This window comes from Salvelinus fontinalis, chromosome 27, assembly GCF_029448725.1.
Source record: "Salvelinus fontinalis isolate EN_2023a chromosome 27, ASM2944872v1, whole genome shotgun sequence".
NCBI classification, from domain to species: domain Eukaryota; kingdom Metazoa; phylum Chordata; class Actinopteri; order Salmoniformes; family Salmonidae; genus Salvelinus; species Salvelinus fontinalis.
Genome location: NC_074691.1, coordinates 28,206,570 through 28,229,055, shown reverse-complemented (window position 1 = coordinate 28,229,055; position 22,486 = coordinate 28,206,570). Strand labels below are relative to the sequence as shown.

Here is a 22,486-nt window from a genome sequence, read left to right as displayed (position 1 = left end):
TGTAAGATTGATGGAATGCAATTTTTTATCAGGCTAAAGGGGACTGGCATCCAGACAGGTGGCCAAATTGTTACCATTCTAGAATGACGTCCGTATTTCTCTCTCATGTCCCATTTGAACTGTCTTTTTATGGCTTTTGATCTGAATGTTGTAGAGCCACCGTGTCAGTCAATTCATCAGTGGGTTTCAAATGAATTGTCTGCAATGCAAGTGACTTTTATGAGTACTGTTGCTGTGTAAGTGAGTGTCCTTGACCCATATTACAGGTCTATACTTCACAATGGGATTTAGTGAAGTAGAGGAGTCTATGGGCTGTTGTGTGGTCTTATAACCAAGAGTGGACTGTAGACGATAGGTCTTCATTCTGTGTGTGTTAAATCACATTTGAATACACATATTTGGCCCACTGTGTGTGTGTGTGTGTGTGTGTGTGTGTGTGTGTGTGTGTGTGTGTGTGTGTGTGTGTGTGTGTGTGTGTGTGTGTGTGTGTGTGTGTGTGTGTGTGTGTGTGTGTGTGTGTGTGTGTGTGTGTGTGTGTGTGTGTGTGTGTGTGTGTGTGAAGCCAGTGATTAATAAACGTGGTGATATTTGATTTTTGTTTTATAGAAAAAGAACAAGCAAGCAGTACACAATGCTCGGTACACGTATAAACGCACACATATGGTAACCTGAAAATGTGACAACAAAATCCACCTCAGACTGGTCAACCTAAACCATGATTACAACTGCAGTCTAACAACGCCCATCACCACATGCAGAACCCAACCTCCCCCACTAGGTGGTGGTGTTTCTCTTACTTCACATTCCCTTCCCATGTCCCAAATATTTACACGCCACCAACTAGCTAAGCTGACAGTAGAGGTCATTCAGAGGCACGTAATTAAAAGGTCATGTATACACTTTTAGACACAATGAATGGAGGAGGACGGGGGGGAGGGGGGAGGCACGAGGGGCGGCAGGGGTTATCGTGGGTAGCAGATGTGGTTATGTGAATAGGGAGGAGGACCAAGGTTGGAGGGACCTGGAAGGCATCGTCTGTCTGTAGACTGTGACTCAGCCACCCTTCCCTCTTCAGCTCTGTCTTTCCCCTCCCCCACAACAACAGCTCTGTTAGGAGAGCATCACAGACAGAGAGAGAGAGAGAGACAGCGAGAGACAGAGAGAGACAGAGAGAGACAGGGAGAGGGAAGGAGAGCGAAGGAGAGCAAAGGAGAGGGAGAGAGGTGTCCTAGTTGTAGCTATGCAGAGGGAAATAGACAGGCTCTTTCATTGATAAACTGCGGGAGGGTAATTTCTATGTTAAGTAGCAGTTAAGTACAGGGTGTATAGCATAGCTAAGAGGGTAGCTAAGAGCCTTGCAAGGTGCACTTCTTCCCTGTCTGCATGTGACTGAGACAGGGAGGAAGGGAGAGAGAGAGGAGAATGCAGTGGTTTCCCTATGCGTATAGTCTACAGGAGCCCCACCCCTCTCCCACCCTCCCTCTTCTCCCGGCCTTTCTCTCCTCTGCATCCCACCATTGTGGATGTGTTGTTATTCATGCCACCTCCCCCACATTAGCCAGCTCATAGCCTCTTCCCTCTTCTATTCCTCTCCTCTCTTTTCCACAAATTATCCCTCATCTCTCCCCTCTTTCCTCTCCTCTCCTCACTCGCTTCCTCTCTCCCTCTTCTCTCTCCTCACTCCCTCTTTCCTCACTCCCTTCATCTCTCCTTTCCTCTCCTCACCCCCCTCCTGGCCACTCCTCACTCCCTTCATCTCTCCCTCTTCCCTCCTCTCGTCTCTCACTCTTCTCCCCGTCTTGTCTCCTCATTACCTCTCATTTGCTCTCTCCTACTCTCTCTCTCCATCTCCTCTCTTATCCTCTCTTCTCCTGCCTTCTTCTGACTGATCCCTTCATCAGTCCCTCACACAGCACACAGACTCCACCCTAGCAGTCAGACGCAGGATGCTTAGAATGGGCTACAGAGCAAAACCCCTATCAGCCCCACAGATCCCGATTTCACTCAATTTGACTCTTTCTCTGACACGCACTCTCTCTTTCCCTCCCTCTCTCAATATATACCTCTCTTGCTGTCTCTATGATCCTATCTTTCCTCTGTCTCTTTCTTTCATCCTCTTGCTGTCTCTCCCTCTCTTACATTCCCTCAATGTGTGTATCTCTCTCTCTGTCCTCTCCCTGTCCTCTCTCTCTATCCCTGTCCTGTTTCCTCTCTATTTCTCTCTTTCTCTGTCCTCTCTCTTTTTCTCTGTCCTCTCTATTTCTTTTTCCCTGTCATCCCTATATTTTTCTCTCGCCCCTTTAGAGGACTGTTGTTTCTCTCTGTAGGAGAATGTCTCGTGTTCCAATAGCAGCAGCACAGCCCAGTCCTTACATAACCCTCCCTCCCTCCCTCCCTCCCTCCCTCCCACTCTGTCCGGCTGTAAGAACTGCTCTGTTAGATTACATTACATTGTGAGCAGTTCTACTTCTACAAGGGCTGCTCAGATGTGATGGTCGCTGTAGCCTGCTTGCAAGGACAGCCTGAATACATTTAGGGGGACAGATATAGCCTCTGTAAATGAGAATGAGTGCTAGCAGGCCAGGCAGGCAGGGAGAGGGAGAGGAATGAAAATGAAGAGAATAGAGGGATGAGGGTATAGAAGATGAGGGAGTGAACGTGTCAGATGTTGAGAGATCCAGAGTGGGTCCTGAGTGGGTGAAGAATTAATAATCAGATAGGTAGACAGCCAGGGATGGGGAACATGAGATGACAGATTCCGTGGGAGACAGTGTGTGGGGGATGCCAAACACTGAAGGAGATATGATTCTAGGGAAGAGGCTAATTCTCAGTACTGTTTGGGACAAGACACATCTCTATCATAAAACACCAAATTATTTAATTCCTAGCTAGTAGCCATCAGCACCAGCACAAACTGGGTGGTGTATCCATCAGACAGACAGAGACAGAGACAGAGACAGAGACAGCGACAGCCACAGAGACAGAGACAGAGACAGAGACAGAGACAGAGACAGCGACAGAGAGACAGAGACAGAGAGACAGAGACAGAGACAGAGAGACAGAGACAGAGACAGAGACAGAGAGACAGGGACAGAGACAGAGACAGGGACAGGGACAGAGACAGAGACAGGGACAGGGACAGAGACAGAGACAGCGACAGAGACAGAGACAGGGACAGGGACAGAGACAGAGACAGAGACAGAGACAGAGACAGAGACAGAGACAGAGACAGAGACAGCGACAGCGACAGCGACAGAGACAGAGACAGAGACAGAGACAGAGACAGAGACAGAGACAGCGACAGCGACAGAGACAGAGACAGAGACAGAGACAGAGACAGGGACAGGGACAGGGACAGAGACAGAGACAGAGACAGAGACAGAGACAGAGACAGAGACAGAGACAGAGACAGAGACAGAGAGATACCATGTCATGCGTCTTCTCAGTCAGGTTGAGACTGGTCTACTACTATTGCTTTAATGTATTGTTATTCTCATTAATATTGTTGTTGTAGTTGCTGTTAATGGTGATCACGTTTCAACTACTACTATTATTGCTGTTGGTCCCACCAATGAAAATGTATTTTTTATATCTATACTTTGTCAATAAAGTCAATTGAATTGAGAGAGAGAGAGAAAGGGGGGGAGAAAAGGGGAGAGAAAGGGGGGAGCAGGATGTCTATAATTAGCTCACACCCTGGATGTAGACTACACACAGTGTGCAGTACCAGACAGGAGCTGCTGAAAGGAAGAAGTCAGCAATGTTCCACTGCAGGGAGAGCACTTGTCATTCATCACACACACATACGCACACACCAATTTAATCCATCCATTTTACAACCTCGCAACCCCATTACTCACAGTCACTCATATGTTATACTTCAGTCATACACTTGTCACTCATATGTTATACTTCAGCCATACACCTGTCACTCATATGTTATACTTCAGCCATACACCTGTCACTCATATGTTATACTTCAGCCATACACCTGTCACTCATATGTTATACTTCAGCCATACAATTCTCTGTATCTTCTCTGAAAACCACATACTCAGACAGCAACATTACCCTATCATTTACTGTGTTTAAGCGATCACGACCCACAGTCACGATGCAGGGAGCATCCGAGCTGTAAATGGCACTGGCTGCATCCCAAATTGCACCCTAGTCCCTATTTAGTGCACTAGTTTTGACCAGGGCCCATATGGTAGTGCATTATATAATGTATAAGGTGCCATTTGGAACGCAGAGGGGACTGGAGGAGGGCTTGTTTACTGGTGGGTAGCACTTTACTTTATGCTATTTATTTATTTATTTAAGAAATTATGTGATCAAATGGTCAAATGGTAATTACACATTTATTGCACAGGTACCACAACCATTTGCATAGAATGCAGCGGGGGCCGGTGCCATTTAAGATAAGGGAGGAAGATTAAAAAATGTATGAGCATGGCCTTATTTCTATTACAGCATATTGGATAATAATAAATAATTTGCCTGTTTTGCATGTTATTTTGGCATTAATACGTGCCACATATCAGTATGCAAACAATGTTTTAAAAAAATCAACAATGAGTGGTTTGGAAGGAATCAGTGGCTAACTACAAAACGTTGCAAAGCAATCACAAGCATTTCGCTACACTCGCAATAACATCTGCTAACCATGTGTATGTGACCAATAAAATTTAATTTCACTATTTTGCTTCCCCTGATGTTAGGTGGAGAGGGTGTGTGGTCCAAGTCTGGTTTTAAGGGTCTATTTTCTAACCTTAAAAGGATAAACATTCACGTGCAACACCATGGGCCAGAAAAGGTTGAATACATTGGCCATGCTGTCAATCCAGCATGAATTCTGCCACGTTCAAAACAACTGGAAACTCAGAACTGGGAAATCTCAGACTTCAGTGAGTTCAAGACACCTGGGAACTAAGAAACAAACGAGCTCCGACTGGGAAAACACGTTTTGAACAGTCATTCAAGTTGGGAACTCTGGCCTCTTTCTAGAGCTCCGACCTGAAGATCACTGACAAAAATTTGATGACACAGTTGCCCACAAGAAGGACCGCTGTGCCACCTTCCTGTTCAAGTGACCACAGCACAATGGTGAGTCCAAACATGTCTTGTATGCTGCTGCATAAATTATGTAATATGCCAGGGAGATATGTATACTGTAGCTAAAAGTAATACTAAGTGTTTGTTGTGTAGTAAGCTGTTAGTAGCCCATGTGCCTCACCCTAATAATTAGGCCCCTTTCCCCCTCACAAGTTAGCCTACTGTTCTGACTTGGTGGTGCACATGTAGCCTATAGCCTGTTTTAGAGAAATGTCATCATTGAATATTGTAAGAGCTTTCATTGTCTGCTTATATGCCCCTTTTATTTATCCTACGGTTCTGACTTGGTGTACAGGGAGAATACTACAAGAACGGCCCATGTTCTGAATTCTGTCGCAGTACATTTCAAAAGTGTTGAACAAATAGTTATTGTCTACGTCCGTCTTAGCTTGCTCATTAATGTCTTAATCGAAATTACAGATTGCCTCTTATCAGCTCATTGTTCCCTAATGCCATAGTTTGTACATCTCAATTGTCAGTAGAAACCACATTTGTTTAAGCAAGTCAGCCATATAAGCTATGTTTTTTGTTTGTATATATTGTAGCAGGATGAAGGGTGTGGGGTTTCCACATCAACAAGTTCAATAACAAAACAGGCACCAGCAGCACAAATATAATGCAAAGGGGAAGTTTTAGGGATTTTGGAACACGGGGAAAGAAGGTGGAATTCACCAATCACCTCACAGTCCACAAGCCGTTCTCTTTGTCCGTTCCGTTTTCCAGGGGTAAGCCTCACACTCGGGTTCTCAGACAATTCGGTCTGGTACACCAGGGGGGTAGTCCAGGTCACAACGGGGCAATCACACAGATTTTGCTCTCGTTTCTCTCGCTCTTCATACCACCCTTTTCTCATACCCCCTCTGCCCCTTTGTGCAGGCTACTTCCTCCTTTATCCCCAAGCACTCCCTGGCTTAACGAGTGACAGTCTTGCCTCGTTGGGGAAGGAAGCCCATATAAGGCTTGGGGGCTGAGCCAGCGTCCTGCAAATGATCTCTCCTCAATTACCGCTCCCCTCACCTCTCCCTGCCGTCTGCCACAATATTTTCTTAAATGAGGCTTAATAAACTGCCAGACTGCCAGACAAGGCTCCTCTGATAGCCAGGTGTAGAGGTGGTAAGGATTCACTCCATGGTGCTGGATAGAAAGCTCTGCTGTTGGGACAGATTTATGGAGACCCTAACAGTTTGTGGGCACCGTTTGTCATCGTTATAGTGCAATTCATATATTGTTTAGTGTTGTGTTGTGTGGGGGCTTTGCTGACATGCATCAACATATTTCTTTTGAGTTTGCCCCACCAAGATTGATATGCTAAAATCGCCACTGTCTTGGATGACTGTCATTCATATTCTATTCACCCAGTTCAATGTAACATCGATAGGTTTAGGCTACTACATGATTTTTCCCTATACCAATCATGAGGTTGCTGCAACCTAGCCTATGAATTAAAGTTTACAACGTAGGTGCACACAGGCCGAGATAGGTTTTTTAGGTGAGAGACAGTGACACGTTCAATAACACCTTGCACACTCTTGCCTGCATCTAGCTGATCTAGGATGTAATCATTAGTCCAACAGTTGCAAACAAGAGTTTCTATGCAACAAATTCATGTATGTTTGTCTCCGTTTTGTTCCATTTTAAACGTTTTCCAACAGAATCGGCAGAATGAATACACTCCTGATCACACATAAACACGGTTGACTTTCGTAGTAGCCATAAACAAACAGCATGATCACTTTGCTTGTTAATTCTTTCTCACATCAACACTCTCCTCCTCTCACCTTTTCCCTTCACTTGTGGGATCCAGTGCAAAACACATTTGCTGTCTGTGACCAGGCAACTAAAGCTTTCCAAGCCAAACCTTCATATCATAACTGCTAACCACTACACATAGCCTACATCGTTGTCACCATATCAGCTAAAATAATGTCATAGTCAACATAGATATAGAACTAACATGTTAGTAAACCCTCTACAGTCATCCAATACAGCGTACAGTCATTAAACAGTTTAGCAGTTACCCACCGACGGGCCCCAGTGGCAATAAATTAGAAAACTCAAAAGCTTACCTAGTCATAGCCAGCTAGCTAACATAGCATTATTCTATTTGAGCCAGGTGTTTGAGTAGACTAAAGTAGCTAGCTCCATGTGCTAGCTAAGCAAGTGAATGTGAAAAGAAATTACTAAATTTATCTCTCTCTCTCTTGCTTCCCCTTCATTTTTGAAGAAATATATTTGTTGAAAACTGTTTAACTATTGTCTTTCTCTCTCTTTGAGTCAACTACTCACCACATGTTATGGACTGCAGTGCTAGCTAGCTGTAGCTTATGCTTTCAGTACTAGATTCATTCTCTGATCCTTTGATTGGGTGGACAACATGTCAGCTCATACTGCGGAAGCTCTGATAGGTTGAGGACGTCCTCAAGAAGTTGTCATAATTACTGTGTAAGTCTATGAAAGGGGGTGAGAACCATACGCCTCCTAGGTTTTGTATTGAAGTCAATGTACCCAGAGGAGGACAGAAACTATGTTACACTCAATGAGGACGAGAGTAAGGAGTCAGGCGCAGAGAGCAAAGGTAATGGGGAAAACCACTTTTTAATGTCCAACCAGAATAACAACTGGTAACGTCAAAAACATTGGCGTAAAACTCCGACTTGAATAAAGTCCAAAACTGGAAAAATAAATCCAGACTGTGGAAAACCCCAATGAAAATAACAACCTCATATACAAACAGAGAGACAAGCCCGCACAAACATAAACGGGCTAAACGAACTTAAATAACACCACCCTAACAACCAAACAATAAACAGGTGAAATCAATTAGACAAAACCAAACGAAAAGGAAAAAGGGATCGGTGGCAGCTAGTAGACCGGCGACGACGACCGCCGAGCGCCACTCGAACAGGAAGGGAGGCCACCTTCAGTAATACTCGTTACAAACTAGCTGTCCTCCGGCTACACCATGGTGCTACCCTACAGAGTGCTGTTCAGGTTACTGTAGGCCTTCCTTGCAAAACAGTGTGTTTTAATCAATTATTTGGTGACCTGAATGTATTTCTCTAAAAATGATACCTTTTTAAATGTTTCACTATTAAAAAAAATATACATTCACTGAGGAGGATGGTCCTCACCTTCCTCCTCTGAGGAGCCTCCACTGATAGAATGTAATATGTTTATGTTACTAAAAAGTATCACAAATATAAATGAATGGAAAGTTACAGTTCTAGATCAGTATCGCTGTACCTTTTCCTCCCCTGCTCCTTTCCCCTCCTCCTCTCTCCTCCTCCTCCCCTCCTCTCCCCTCTCCCCTCCTTCTCTCCTCTCCCTGCTCCTCTCCTCCTTCCCTCTCCTCCCCTCTCTTCCTCCCCATCCCCTCCCCTCCCCTCTCCTCCTCTCCCCTTCTCTCCAACCCCTTTCCCCTCCCCTCTCCTCCTCTTCTCCTTTCCCCCTCCCCTCTCCTCCTCCTCTCCCCTCTCCTCCTCTCTTCCTCTCTTCTCCTCCTCTCCTCTTCTCTCACTAGATGTACTTCTGTTATGAATAATGGAGAAGCTACAGTACAGTGTATAGTGATTGCGTCGTATTGCAGCAGCACTTGTTTTCCCCAATGTTTCCTTTATCCTGATTTATCTCACTGGAAGCTACAGAATAGATGCAGCCTAATGCGCTCTGTCTCTGTAGCAGCTTGGTCTGATTCAACGGTTTGGCAGAAATATGCAGGCTGCCCTCTAAGAACTCAAGTTCTCTCATAAGAGATATTGCAGCTTTCTTTCGTGTGGCATAAGACAACTCAAAATCATCGACAAGGTTGTTCTTGTGAAGAAGACAGGAATATAATTGTGTAATACAGTATGACGTACATTTATATTTTGGAATACATGTATTTAGACAGTCACAGTGATAATGTTGTTTTTCTTTCTTGGGTTAAAAATAATCCACAAAACTCTATGAAAAGTGGCCCACAAAGTAAAAGGTCTGTATCAGAGATGATACGAGTGATCGATTGGTTGCATGTGTGTGTGTGTGTGTGTCTTTGTGCATGTGTGTGTGTGTGTGTTTTTTTGTGTGTGTGCGTGTGTGTGTGTGTGTGTGTGTGTGTGTGTGTGTGTGTGTGTGTCTGTGTGCATGTGTGTGTGTGTGTGTCGGTGTGCATGTATGTGTGTGTATGTGTGTGTGTGTGTCTGTGTGCAGGTGTGTGTGTCTGTGCATGTGTGTGTATGTGTGTGTGCATGTGTGTGTGTGTGTGTGTGTGTCTGTGTGTGTGTGTGTGTGTGTGTGTGCGTGTATGTGTGTGTCTGTGTGTGTGTGTGTGTGTGTGTGTGTCTGTGTGTGTGTCTGTTTGTGTGTGTGTCTGTGTGCAGGTGTGTGTGTGTGTGTGTGTGTGTGTGTGTGTGTGTGTGTGTGTGTGTGTGTGTGTGTGTGTGTGTGTGTGTGTGTATGTGTGTCTGTGTGTATGTGCGTGTGTGTGTGTTTGCCTGGGGGATGTTGTGCTGTGTTGTCTAGCCATTAGGACCTAATACAAAGTGTGGAAGGATGATTGATCCTAATTTTGAAACACCACCATCACATTCATCTAACTAATGAGACCTTCCAAAGGTCCACCGGATGCTGACTCCTGGGCTGTGTCCCAAATCACACCCTATACCCTATATAGGCCCTGGTACAACGTGGTGCACTACATAGGTAATAGGGTGCCGTTTGCAACACAACCCAATTGTTACCTTTTATGAAGGTAACTGTTACCTTTTATGAAGGTAACAATTGGCTCGTATTAAAATGATTAAAGTACATGCATAATTCCATAAAGCTGGATGGTATAGTACAATATATGTATATTTCCATTAATAATATCAGACAAGTTATACAGTGCCTTCATACCCTTGACTTATTACACATTTTGCTGTGTTACAGTCTGAATTCAAAATGGATTAAATATATTTATTTTCTCACCCCTCTACACACAATAACCCATATTGACAAAGTGAAAACATATTTGTAGAAATTTTAGCAAATGTATTGAAAATGAAATACAGAAATATCTAATTTACATAAGTATTCACACCCCTTTTGTAGAAGCACCTTTGGCAGCGATTACAGTTTTGTTATATTTCAGTCTTCTGTGATGTATAGAAAGTGTAATACTGAGATGCAAGCTCAAAATTGTATACATTTCAGGTGGTACAGGTGTCTTCTTTTTTAAGCCCGTAACCACGTGTGTGAGGTGTATACATTTATTTCAAAGATTTATTTAAGACTACCAAGAAACACTCTGTGATCCTGATTTAGCCCACTGCAGGAAAAGGTTAAGTTAGATTGTGAGCTTCAGTGGGATTCAAGTCTGAGCTTTGGCTGGAGTACTCAAGGACTTTCACATTCTTGTTCTGAAGCCATTCCAACATTGTTTTGGCTGTATGCTTGGGGTCATTGTCCTGTTGGAACGTAAATCTTCACCCCAGTCTAAGGTCGTTTTCACTCTGAAGCAGGTTCTCATCAAGGATTTGCCTGTATTTGGTTCCTTTCATTGTTCCCTCTAGCCTTACCAGTTTACCAGGTCCTTTATGCCAAGTTGCTCAGTTTTTTTAGACGGCTAGCCCCGAGTGGCGCAGTAGTCTAAGGCACTGCATCTCAGTGCAGGAGACATCACTACAGTACCTGGTTTGAATCCAGGCTGTATCACATCCAGCTGTGATTGGGAGTCCCATAGGGCGGCGCACAATTGGCCCAGCGCCATCTGGGTTTGGCCGGGGTAGGCCGTAATTGTAAATAAGAATTTGTGCATAACTGACTTGCCTAGTTAAATAAAGGTTACATTAAAAAAAATAACATTTGTCAGAGTCTGGGTAGTTCCATATTCTTTACATTTCCCAATGATGGAGACCACTTTCCTCTTGGAAATGTTAAACACTAGAATCTCCCCGGATATCTGCCTCATTACTATTCTATCTCTGTCACGGCCGTCGTAGGGAGGAGACCAAGGCGCAGTGTGGTAAGCGTACATTCTTCTTTATTTAAAGAACTGAACAAACTAACAAACTAACAAAACGAACCGTGAAGCTAATATGGATAGTGCAGACAGGCAACTAAACATAGATCAAGAACACACAAATACCCAAGGGAAAATGGCAACCTAAATATGATCCCCAATCAGAGACAACGATAAACAGCTGCCTCTGATTGGGAACCAATTCAGGTCACCATAGACTTACATATAGATAGATTTACCAAAACCCCTAGACATACAAAAAACCCTAGACAATACAAAACAAGCATACCCACTCTCGTCACACCCTGACCTAACCAAAATAATAAAGAAAACATAGATAACTAAGGTCAGGGCGTGACAATCTCGGAGTCTACGGACAGTTCCTTGGTCTTCATGGTATAGTTCCTGCTCTGATATGTCAACTGTGTCAACTTATATTAAAAAATATATATATATACACTGCTCAAAAAAATAAAGGGAACACTTAAACAACACAATGTAACTCCAAGTCAATCACACTTCTGTGAAATCAAACTGTCCACTTAGGAAGCAACACTGATTGACAATACATTTCACATGCTGTTGTGCAAATGGAATAGACAAAAGGTGGAAATTATAGGCAACTAGCAAGACACCCCCAATAAAGGAGTGGTTCTGCAGCAGAACGTTCTCCACGGCGTCTCCAGACTCTGTCACGTCTGTCACATGTGCTCATGTGCTCAGTGTGAACCTGCTTTCATCTGTGAAGAGCACAGGGCGCCAGTGGCGAATTTGCCAATCTTGGTGTTCTCTGGCAAATGCCAAACGTCCTGCACGGTGTTGGGCTGTAAGCACAACCCCCACTTGTGGACGTCGGGGCCTCATACCACCCTCATGGAGTCTGTTTCTGACCGTTTGAGCAGACACATGCACATTTGTGGCCTGCTGGAGGTCATTTTGCAGGGCTCTGGCAGTGCTCCTCCTTGCACAAAGGCGGAGGTAGCGGTCCTGCTGCTGGGTTGTTGCCCTCCTATGGCCTCCTCCACGTCTCCTGATGTACTGGCCTGTCTCCTGGTAGCGCCTGCATGCTCTGGACACTACGCTGACAGACACAGCAAACCTTCTTGCCACAGCTCGCATTGATGTGCCATCCTGGATGAGCTGCACTACCTGAGCCACTTGTGTGGGTGGTAGACTCCGTCTCATGCTACCACTAGAGTGAAAGCACCGCCAGCATTCAAAAGTGACCAAAACATTAGCCAGGAAGCATAGGAACTGAGAAGTGGTCTGTGGTCACCACCTGCAGAACCACTCCTTTATTGGGGGTGTCTTGCTAATTGCCTATAATTTCCACCTTTTGTCTATTCCATTTGCACAACAGCATGTGAAATTTATTGTCAATCAGTGTTGCTTCCTAAGTGGACAGTTTGATTTCACAGAAGTGTGATTGACTTGGAGTTACATTGTGTTGTTTAAGTGTTCCCTTTATTTATTTTTGCAGTGTATTTCACCTTTATTTAACCAGGTAGGCTAGTTCAGAACAAGTTCTCATTTACAACTGCAACCTGGCCAAGATAAAGCAAAGCAGTGCGACAAAAACAACAACAAAGAGTTACACATGGGATAAACAAACGTACAGACGTATACAGAATGGTATATAGACAGATGTGTTTCTTTCTAAAACATGTCCAAACATTAGAATTGGCCACAGGTGGAATCCAATCAAGCTGTTGTGACATCAAGGATGATCAAAGGAAATAGGATGCTCCTGAGCTCAATTTGGAGTGTCATAGCAAAGGAGTGTGAATACTTACATCGGCAGTCAAAAGTTTGGACACACCTACTCATTCAAGGGTTTTTCTTTATTTTGATTATTTTCTACATTGTTCAAAGTAGCCACCCTTTGCCTTGATGACAGCTTTGCACACTCTTGGCATTCTCTCAACCAGCTTCATGAGGTAGTCACCTGGAATGCATTTCAGTTAACAGGTGTGCCTTGTTAAAAGTTAATTTCTTTAATTTCTTTCCTTCTTAATGTGTTTGAGCCAATCAGTTGTTTGTGACATGGTAGGAGGGGTATACAGAAGATAGTCCTATTTGGTAAAATACCAAGTCCATATTATGGCAAGAACAGCTCAAACAAGCAAAGAGAAATGACAGTCCATCATTACTTTAAGACATGAAGGTAAGTCAATGAGGAACATTTCAAGAACTTTTAAAGTTTCTTCAAGTGCAGTCGCAAAAACCATCAAGCAATATGATGAAACTGGCTCTCTTGAGGACCGCCACAGGAAAGGAAGAAATCCATTCCAGGTGACTACCTCATGAAGCTGGTTAAGAGAATGCCAAGAGTGTACAAAGCTATCATCAAGGCAAAGGGTGGCTAATCTCAAATATAACATATATTTAGATTTGTTTAGCACTTTTTTTGGTTACTACATGATTCCATGTATTTCATAGTTTTAATGTCTTCACTATTATTCACCAATGTAGAAAATAGTAAAAATAAAGAAAAACCCTGGAATGAGTAGCTGTGTCCATATTTTTGACTTGTACTGTACGTAAATGAGGTATTTCTGTATTTCATTTTCAATACATTTGCTAAAATGTCAAAAAACATGTTTTCACTTTGCCATTATGGGGTATTGTGTGTAGATGGTTGAGAAAGATATTCAGGCTGTAACAACAAAATGTGGAATAAGTCAAGGGGTCTGGATAGAGTACTGTCTGAAGGCACTGTCACTCTATACTGGGGGTTCAGGTTGTCATTACACATACCGTTCAATATACCTTAAATGTTCATACACATTTAGATGTATATTATGTCGCTGTTATACTGTATGTCAGTGTGGGTAAAACAATATTGATGTCTTTGTCCAGGTGAGTCTGACTAACAGATAAAGACAGACATATACAGTTGAAGTCAGAAGTTTACATACACTTAGGTTGGAGTCATTTAAACTAGTTTTTCAACCACTCCACACATTTCTTGTTAACAAACTATAGTTTTGGCAAGTCGGTTAGGACATCTACTTTGTGCACGACACAAGTCATTTTTCCAGCAATTGTTTACTGTATCACTGTATCACAATTCCAGTGGGTCAGAAGTTTACATTCACTAAGTTGACTGTGCCTTTAAACAGCTTGGACAATTACAGAAAATGATATCATGGCTTTAGAAGCTTCTGATATGCTAATTGACATCATTTGAGTCAATTGGAGGTGGACCTGTGGATGTATTTCAAGGCCTACCTTCAAACACAGTGCCTCTTTGCTTGACATCATTGGAAATCAAAAGAAATCAGTCAAGACCTCAGAAAAAAAAGTTGTAGACCTCCACAAGTCTGGTTCATCCTTGGGAGCAATTTCCAAACGCCTGAAGGTACCACGTTCATCTGTACAAACAATAGTACGCAAGTATAAACACCATGGGACCACGCAGCTGTCATACCGCTCAGGAAGGAGACACGTTCTGTCTCATAGAGATGAACATACTTTGGTGCGAAAAGTGCAAATCAAACCCAGAACAACAGCAAAGGACCTTGTGAAGATGCTGGAGGAAACAGGTACAAAAAGTATCTATATCCACAGTAAAACGAGATATATTAACATAACCTGAAAGGCCGCACAGCAAGGAAGAAGCCACTGCTCCAAAACCGTCACCAAAAAAGCCAGACTACGGTTTGCAACTGCACATAGGGACAAAGATCATACTTTTTGGAGAAATGTCCTCTGGTCTGATGAAACAAAAATAGAACTGTTTGGCCGTAATGACCATTGTTATTTTTGGAAGAAAAAGGGGGAGGCTTGCAAGCCGAAGAACACCATCCCAACCGTGAAGCACGGGGGTGGCAGCATCATGTTGTGGGGGTGCTTTGCTGCAGGAGGGACTGGTGCACTTCACAAAATAGATGGCATCATGAGGAAGCTATGTGTGGATATATTGAAGCAACATCTCAAGACATCAGTCAGGAAGTTAAAGCTTGGTCGTAAATGGGTCTTCCAAATGGACAATGACCCCAAGCATACTTACAAAGTTGTGGCAAAATGGCCTAAGGACAACAAAGTCAAGGTATTGGAGTGGCCATCACAAAAACCTGTCCTCAATCCTATAGAAAATGTGTGGGCCAAACTGAAAATGCATGTGCGAGCAAGGAGACCTACAAACCTGACTCAGTTACACCAGCTCTGTCAGGAGGAATGGGCCAAAATTCACCCAACTTATTGTGGGAAGCTTGTGGAAGGCTACCCAAAACATTTGACCCAAGTTAAACAATTTAAAGGCAATGCTACCAAATACTAATTGAGTGAATGTAAACTTCTGACCCACTGAGAATGTGATGAAAGAAATTAAAGGTGAAATAAATAATTCTCTCTACTATTATTCTGACATTTCACATTCTTAAAATAAAGTGGTGATCCTAACGGACCTAAGACAGGGAATTTTTACTATTGAATGTCAGGAATTGTGAGAAACTGAGTTTAAATGTATTTGGCTGAGGTGTATGTTAACCTCTGACTTCACCTGTATTAACAACTGTTTTTCTACGGAGACAAACCATTGATTGACAAGAGAAATAAAGACCAATTTACACAGAGCACAGAGAATAGGGTTTATTACTTTTAATCAATTCAGCTAGCTACAAAATGTTCCACGACTTCACAAACTGACAGGATACAGAGGGAGTTTGAATATCACATGCGTTTTGAGGACATCAATCTCACAGTTTAATCTATTGTGTCATTCAGAGAAGGTATTTGTTCATCATATTATTCTAACTACTCAACATCTTGGTGATTTGGTGTGCATAGCTCTAAAAGTACAGAAGCAAACAAAACTTTTGTATGTCATTTTTTGTTTCAAAACTTGTTATTATTATGATATTCATATTATTTAGTTATCATTATTATTTTACCAATAACAAACCACACGGGGAGATTAAACTAACAGGATACAGTCTTCTTATAAAAGTAAGGTCTCTCAGAAATACGCGTCTTTGCTTTACATTGCAAACAATGTGTAATTTGTTCATTTTTTCAGAGCATCCAAAATCTATGATACAATACACAACCAGTACCTCACCCTTCAGCACGTATTCCATATCTTCACTGAACTGCATATTCATTTAGAAAAAAACACATCATTTTTTGCGGTTACAGCCATATCCTCATTCTTCCATCATCATCTCTTCACGTTAAAATCATTTTGCATTATTTTACAACGATGGTCACAGTCTGTAAATATATTTTGACAGGAATAGTGGCACTATTGCAAACTTGCAGGAGAGTATGGAACGTTCAACTGTGTCCTAATACTGAGCATGCTTTTGTCAACTTTGCTACTGCCATGTTATTGTTTTTATATATTTTTAAGACAGGTTTTATGTATATGACTCTAAAATCTACCATTTGTCATGCAGAACTCACAATTCACATCACTTGGAATGCAATGTCTATTACAGCAAATCTAGTTGCACATTGTCTAAACAGTAACTCATGATAATTGCGGTGAGGGAAAGGAACCAAAGACAGTGATTGTACGTAAGTGCTTTTTGAATTTACTATCGTTTGTTATCATCTTATTTTTTCCTCTTCTTCATTCGTCATGACAACATCAAAATAAGGAGCATGACAGCAGCTGATGGAATGACACAGTTTTACTAAGACAATACTGATATACTGAAAAGGAAAAACAGCTTGTATAGCATTCCTATTATACTTGTCATCCAGCAGTGTACCTTTATACATATATATATATGATATATATATATATATCACATATATATCATATATATATATATATTTGATAAAGAGAATAAAAACTTCACAAGTGAGCTAGAGCCATCGAGTCAGCACTATATACAACCTTTGGAAAGAATGATACAGAGTATAAGAAATACTTTTGTTTACGAGGACAATCATTGAAAAAGCCAGACAGACAATACACATAACAACATTTACAATGGGGGGAAGTGATATGTGCATGTGTGCAAACCTAGAAGGTAAATACCATGATAAAAGCATGTTTGCGCCTTGTGACAAACTGCGCTTGCGGGAGAAGCAACGTGCTCCGGGAGCTTAGCCACTGCCCAGCATCTTTGTGGCCCGCTGGTTGGCTTCATCAATCCTGGTCTTGTTGGAATCAGCCTGTATAAAGAAAGGGGGAGAGAGAGAGAGCGAGAGAGAGAGGAACATTAGTTATTTGTGGTTCTGTTTTGCAGAAAATATACACAGATAATAACCTTTTGACATGTGAGGCTAATGACTCTTGTTTGTCATGTGAAGTAAAAAATATTTGGACAACAACTCTAAATAATAGCAGATAGACAATAGAGGACCAATAGGGGATCAATAGAGGATCAATAGAGGACCAATAGAGGACTAATAGAGGACCAATAGAGGATCAATAGAGGACCAATGGAGGACTAATAGAGGACCAATGGAGGACTAATGGAGGACCAATATAGGATCAATAGAGGAACAATAGAGGCAATAGAGAATCAATAGAGAATCAATAGAGAATCAATAGAGGATCAATAGAGGACCAATTGAGGATCAACAGAGGATCAATAGAGGACCAATGGAGGATCAACAGAGGATCAATAGAGGATCAATAGAGGACCAATGGAGGACTAATAGAGGACCAATATAGGATCAATAGAGGAACAATAGAGGTAATAGAGAATCAATAGAGGATTAATAGAGGATCAACAGAGGATCAATAGAGGATCAATAGAGGACAAATAGAGAATCAATAGAGGACCAATAGAGGATCAATAGAGGCTCAATAGAGGATCAACAGAGGATCAATAGAGGATCAATAGAGGAACAATAGAGAATCAAAAGAGGACCAATGGAGGACCAATAGAGGATCAATAGAGGATCAATATAGGATCAATGGAGGAACAATAGAGGATCAAAAGAGGATCAATAGAGGCAATAGAGAATCAATAGAGAATCAATAGAGGATCAATAGAGGACCAATGGAGGATCAACAAAGGATCAATAGAGGACCAATGGAGGATCAACAGAAAATCAATAGAGGACCAATATAGGATCAATAGAGGACTGATAAATGATCAATAGAGGACCAACAGAGTATCAATAGAGGACCAATAGAGGATTAATAGAGAATCAACAGAGGATCAATAGAGGACCAATAGAGGATTAATAGAGAATCAACAGAGGATCAATAGAGGACCAATAGAGAATCAATAGAGGATCAATAGAGGATTAATAGAGAATCAACAGAGGATCAATAGAGGACCAATAGAGAATCAATAGAGGATCAATAGAGGACCAATAGACAATCAATAGAGGACCAATAGACAATCAATAGAGGATCAATAGAGGAACAGCAGCAGTACCTTCTCCATGATCCTGTCGATCTGGCGATTCTGGGTGTCAATCTCATTGCCCATATCCAGGGCCATGTGGCGCAGGTTACCGATGATGCCTCCCACCTGCTCCAGGTTCTCATCCATCTCATTTTCTCTGGCATCATCCGTTACCCTGTGGAAGAAACACACACCTGGTTAAGGAACTGAATTTAAGCTCACACACACACACACACACACACACACACACACACACACACACACACACACACACACACACACACACACACACACACACACACACACACACACACACACACACACACACACAAACAGATATTGGTTTAACAATAGAGTTTATAAAGGGAGTGTCCCATCCCGTCCTGTACATGCTTCACTTTTGATTTCTCTTGCTTTGAGAACCTCCGCCTCCAGCCCAAACAGCTGGCTAAACAACACCCTGTGTACCCTCAACAAAATCCTCTACGCTACCCCCGTCATACCAGCAGATGGTAACTACTGCTCCAAACCCCTATCGTCCTTACACACAACTTTAAAGCTTCATATGGAAATCGTTCATGACCTCCACCTCTATCTGTTTACCCCATACCTGTAGACATTCTGCCTCCCATCAAACTGCCCTTTCCCTACAGCTCCCCAACTCTATCTAACAGGATATCCCTGGTCCCTACAGCTCCCTCAACTCTATCTAACAGGATATCCCTGGTCCCTACAGCTCCCCCAACGCTATATAACAGGATATCACTGGTCCCTACAGCTCCCTCAACTCTATCTAACAGGATATCCCTGGTCACAACAGCTCCCTCAACTCTATATAACAGGATATCCCTGGTCACAACAGCTCCCTCAACTCTATATAACAGGATATCCCTGGTCCCTACAGCTCCCCCAACTCTATAAAACAGGATATCCCTGGTCCCTACAGCTCCCTCAACTCTATCTAACAAGATATCCCTGGTCCCTACAGCTCCCCAACTCTATCTAACAGGATATCCCTGGTCCCTACAGCTCCCCAACTCTATCTAACAGGATATCCCTGGTCCCTACAGCTCCCTCAACTCTATCTAACAAGATATCCCTGGTCCCTACAGCTCCCCAACTCTATCTAACAGGATATCCCTGGTCCCTACAGCTCCCCAACTCTATCTAACAGGATATCCCTGGTCCCTACAGCTCCCTCAACTCTATCTAACAAGATATCCCTGGCCCCTACAGCTCCCCAACTCTATCTAACAGGATATCCCTGGTCCCTACAGCTCCCCAACTCTATCTAACAGGATATCCCTGGTCCCTACAGCTCCCTCAACTCTATCTAACAAGATATCCCTGGCCCCTACAGCTCCCCAACTCTATCTAACAGGATATCCCTGGTCCCTACAGCTCCCTCAACTCTATATAACAGGATATCTGTAACGGTCCTGACCTGTTTTATGTTGTTTTGTATGTGTTTAGGTCAGGGCATGTGTTTTGGGTGGGCAGTCTATGTTATCTGTTTCTATGTTGGTTTTGGTTGCCTGGTATGGCTCTTAATTAGAGGCAGGTGTTTTGCGTTCTCCTCTAATTAAGAGTCATATTTAGGTAGGGTGTTCTCACTGTTTGTTTGTGGGTGATTGTCTCCTGTGTCGTCGAATGTATGTATCATACGGGACTGTTTGGCTGTTCGTTTATTTTGATGTCGTCTGTTTCCTGTCCGTGAGTTTACGTTTAGTTATGTAAGTTTATGTTCAGGTTTCGTCAACGTCGTTTTCTTGTTTTGTATTTTTGAAAGTGTTTTGTTTTTTCGTGTTGCCATCATAGTTTTTTTCAAATAAAGAGATGGCCTATTTCCCTACTGCTGCATTTTGGTCTGATGATCCTTCTCTCCTCTCCTCGTCCGAGGATGAGGAGAGAGACAGCCCTTACAATATCACTGGTCCCTACAGCTCCCCCAACTCTATATAACAGGATATCCCTGGTCCCTACAGCTCCCTCAACTCTATCTAACAGGATATCCCTGGCCCCTACGCTCCCTCAACTCTATATAACAGGATATCCCTGGTCCCTACAGCTTCCTCAACTCTATATAACAGGATATCCTTGGTCCCTACAGCTCCCTCAACTCTATAAAACAGGATATCCCTGGTCCCTACAGCTCCCTCAACTCTATATAACAGGATATCACTGGTCCCTACAGCTCCCTCAACTCTATATAACAGGATATCCCTGGTCCCTACAGCTCCCTCAACTCTATATAACAGGATATCCCTGGTCCATACAGCTCCCTCAACTCTATATAACAGTATATCCCTGGTCCCTACAGCTCCCCCAACTCTATCTAACAGGATATCCCTGGTCACTACAGCTCCCTCAACTCTATATAACAGGATATCCCTGGTCCCTACAGCTCCCTCAACTCTATATAACAGGATATCACTGGTCCCTACAGCTCCCCAACTCTATAAAACAGGATATCCCTGGTCCCTACAGCTCCCTCAACTCTATATAACAGGATATCCCTGGTCCCTACAGCTCCCTCAACTCTTTATAACAGGATATCCCTGGTCCCTACAACTCCCTCAACTCTATCTAACAGGATATCCCTGGTCCCTAAAGCTCCCTCAACTCTATCTAACAGGATATCCCTAGTCCCTACAGCTCCCTCAACTCTATAAAACAGGATATCCCTGGTCCCTACAGCTCCCTTAACTCTATAAAACAGGATATCCCTGGTCCCTACAGCTCCCTCAACTCTATATAACAGGATATCCCTGGTCCCTACAGGTCCCTCAACTCTATCTAACAGGATATTCCTGGTCCCTACAGCTCCCTCAACTCTATCTAACAGGATATCCCTGGTCCCTACAGCTCCCTCAACTTTATCTAACAGGATATCCCTGGTCCCTACAGCTTCCTCAACTCTATCTAACAGGATATCCCTGGTCCCTACAGCTTCCTCAACTCCATCTAACAGGATATCCCTGGTCCCTACAGCTTCCTCAACTCTATCTAACAGGATATCCCTGGTCCCTACAGCTTCCTCAACTCTATCTTCACAGGATATCCCTGGTCCCACAGCTCCCTCAACTCTACATAACAGGATATTCCTAATCCCTACAGCTCTCTCAACTATATAACAGGATATCCCTGGTCCCTACAGCCCCCTCAACTCTATCTAACAGGATATCCCTGGTCCCTGCAGCCCCCTCAACTCTATCTAACAGGATATCCCTGGTCCCTACAGCTCCCTCAACTCTATCTAACAGGATATCCCTAGTCCCTACAGCTCCCTCAACTCTATCTAACAGGATATCCCTGGTCCCTACAACTTCCTCAACTCTATCTAACAGGATATCCCTGGTCCCTACAGCTCCCCCAACTCTATCTAACAGGATATCCCTGGTCCCTACAGCTCCCTCAACTCTATATAACAGGATATCCCTGGTCCCTACAGCTCCCTCAACTCTATCTAACAGGATATCCCTGGTCCCTACAGCTCCCTCAACTCTATCTAACAGGATATCCCTGGTCCCTACAGCTCCCTCAACTCTATCTAACAGGATATCCCTGGTCCCTACAGCTCCCTCAACTCTATCTAACAGGATATCCCTGGTCCCTACATCTCCCCAACTCTATCTAACAGGATATCCCTGTTCCCTACAGCTCCCTCAACTCTATCTAACAGGATATCCCTGGTCCCTACAGCTCCCCAACTCTATCTAACAGGATATCCCTGGTCCCTACAGCTCCCCAACTCTATCTAACAGGATATCCCTGTTCCCTACAGCTCCCTCAACTCTATCTAACAGGATATCCCTGGTCCCTACAGCTCCCCAACTCTATCTAACAGGATATCCCTTTTCCCTACAGCTCCCTCAACTCTATCTAACAGGATATCCCTGGTCCCTACAGCTCCCTCAACTCTATCTAACAGGATATCCCTGGTCCCTACAGCTCCCTCAACTCTATATAACAGGATATCCCTGGTCCCTACAGCTCCCTCAACTCTATCTAACAGGATATCCCTAGTCCCTACAGCTCCCTCAACTCTATCTAACAGGATATCCCTAGTCCCTAC

The 22,486-nt window shown here is 43.2% G+C and overlaps 1 protein-coding gene across 1 annotated transcript in view; it reads right to left on the bottom strand.

Moving 5' to 3' along the window:
* Positions 1-15,673: 15,673 nt before the first annotated feature.
* The window catches only part of LOC129825388 (synaptosomal-associated protein 25-A-like), a 42,175-nt gene continuing 35,362 nt past the window's right edge, over positions 15,674-22,486 (bottom strand). Inside the window, exons 7-8 of the mRNA XM_055885458.1 lie at positions 18,442-18,586; positions 15,674-17,221 (exon numbers count right to left, since the gene is read on the bottom strand). Of these exons, the coding sequence (XP_055741433.1) occupies positions 17,153-17,221; positions 18,442-18,586 (214 nt within the window). The 3' untranslated portion in view covers positions 15,674-17,152. The remainder of the gene's footprint in view (positions 17,222-18,441; positions 18,587-22,486) is intronic.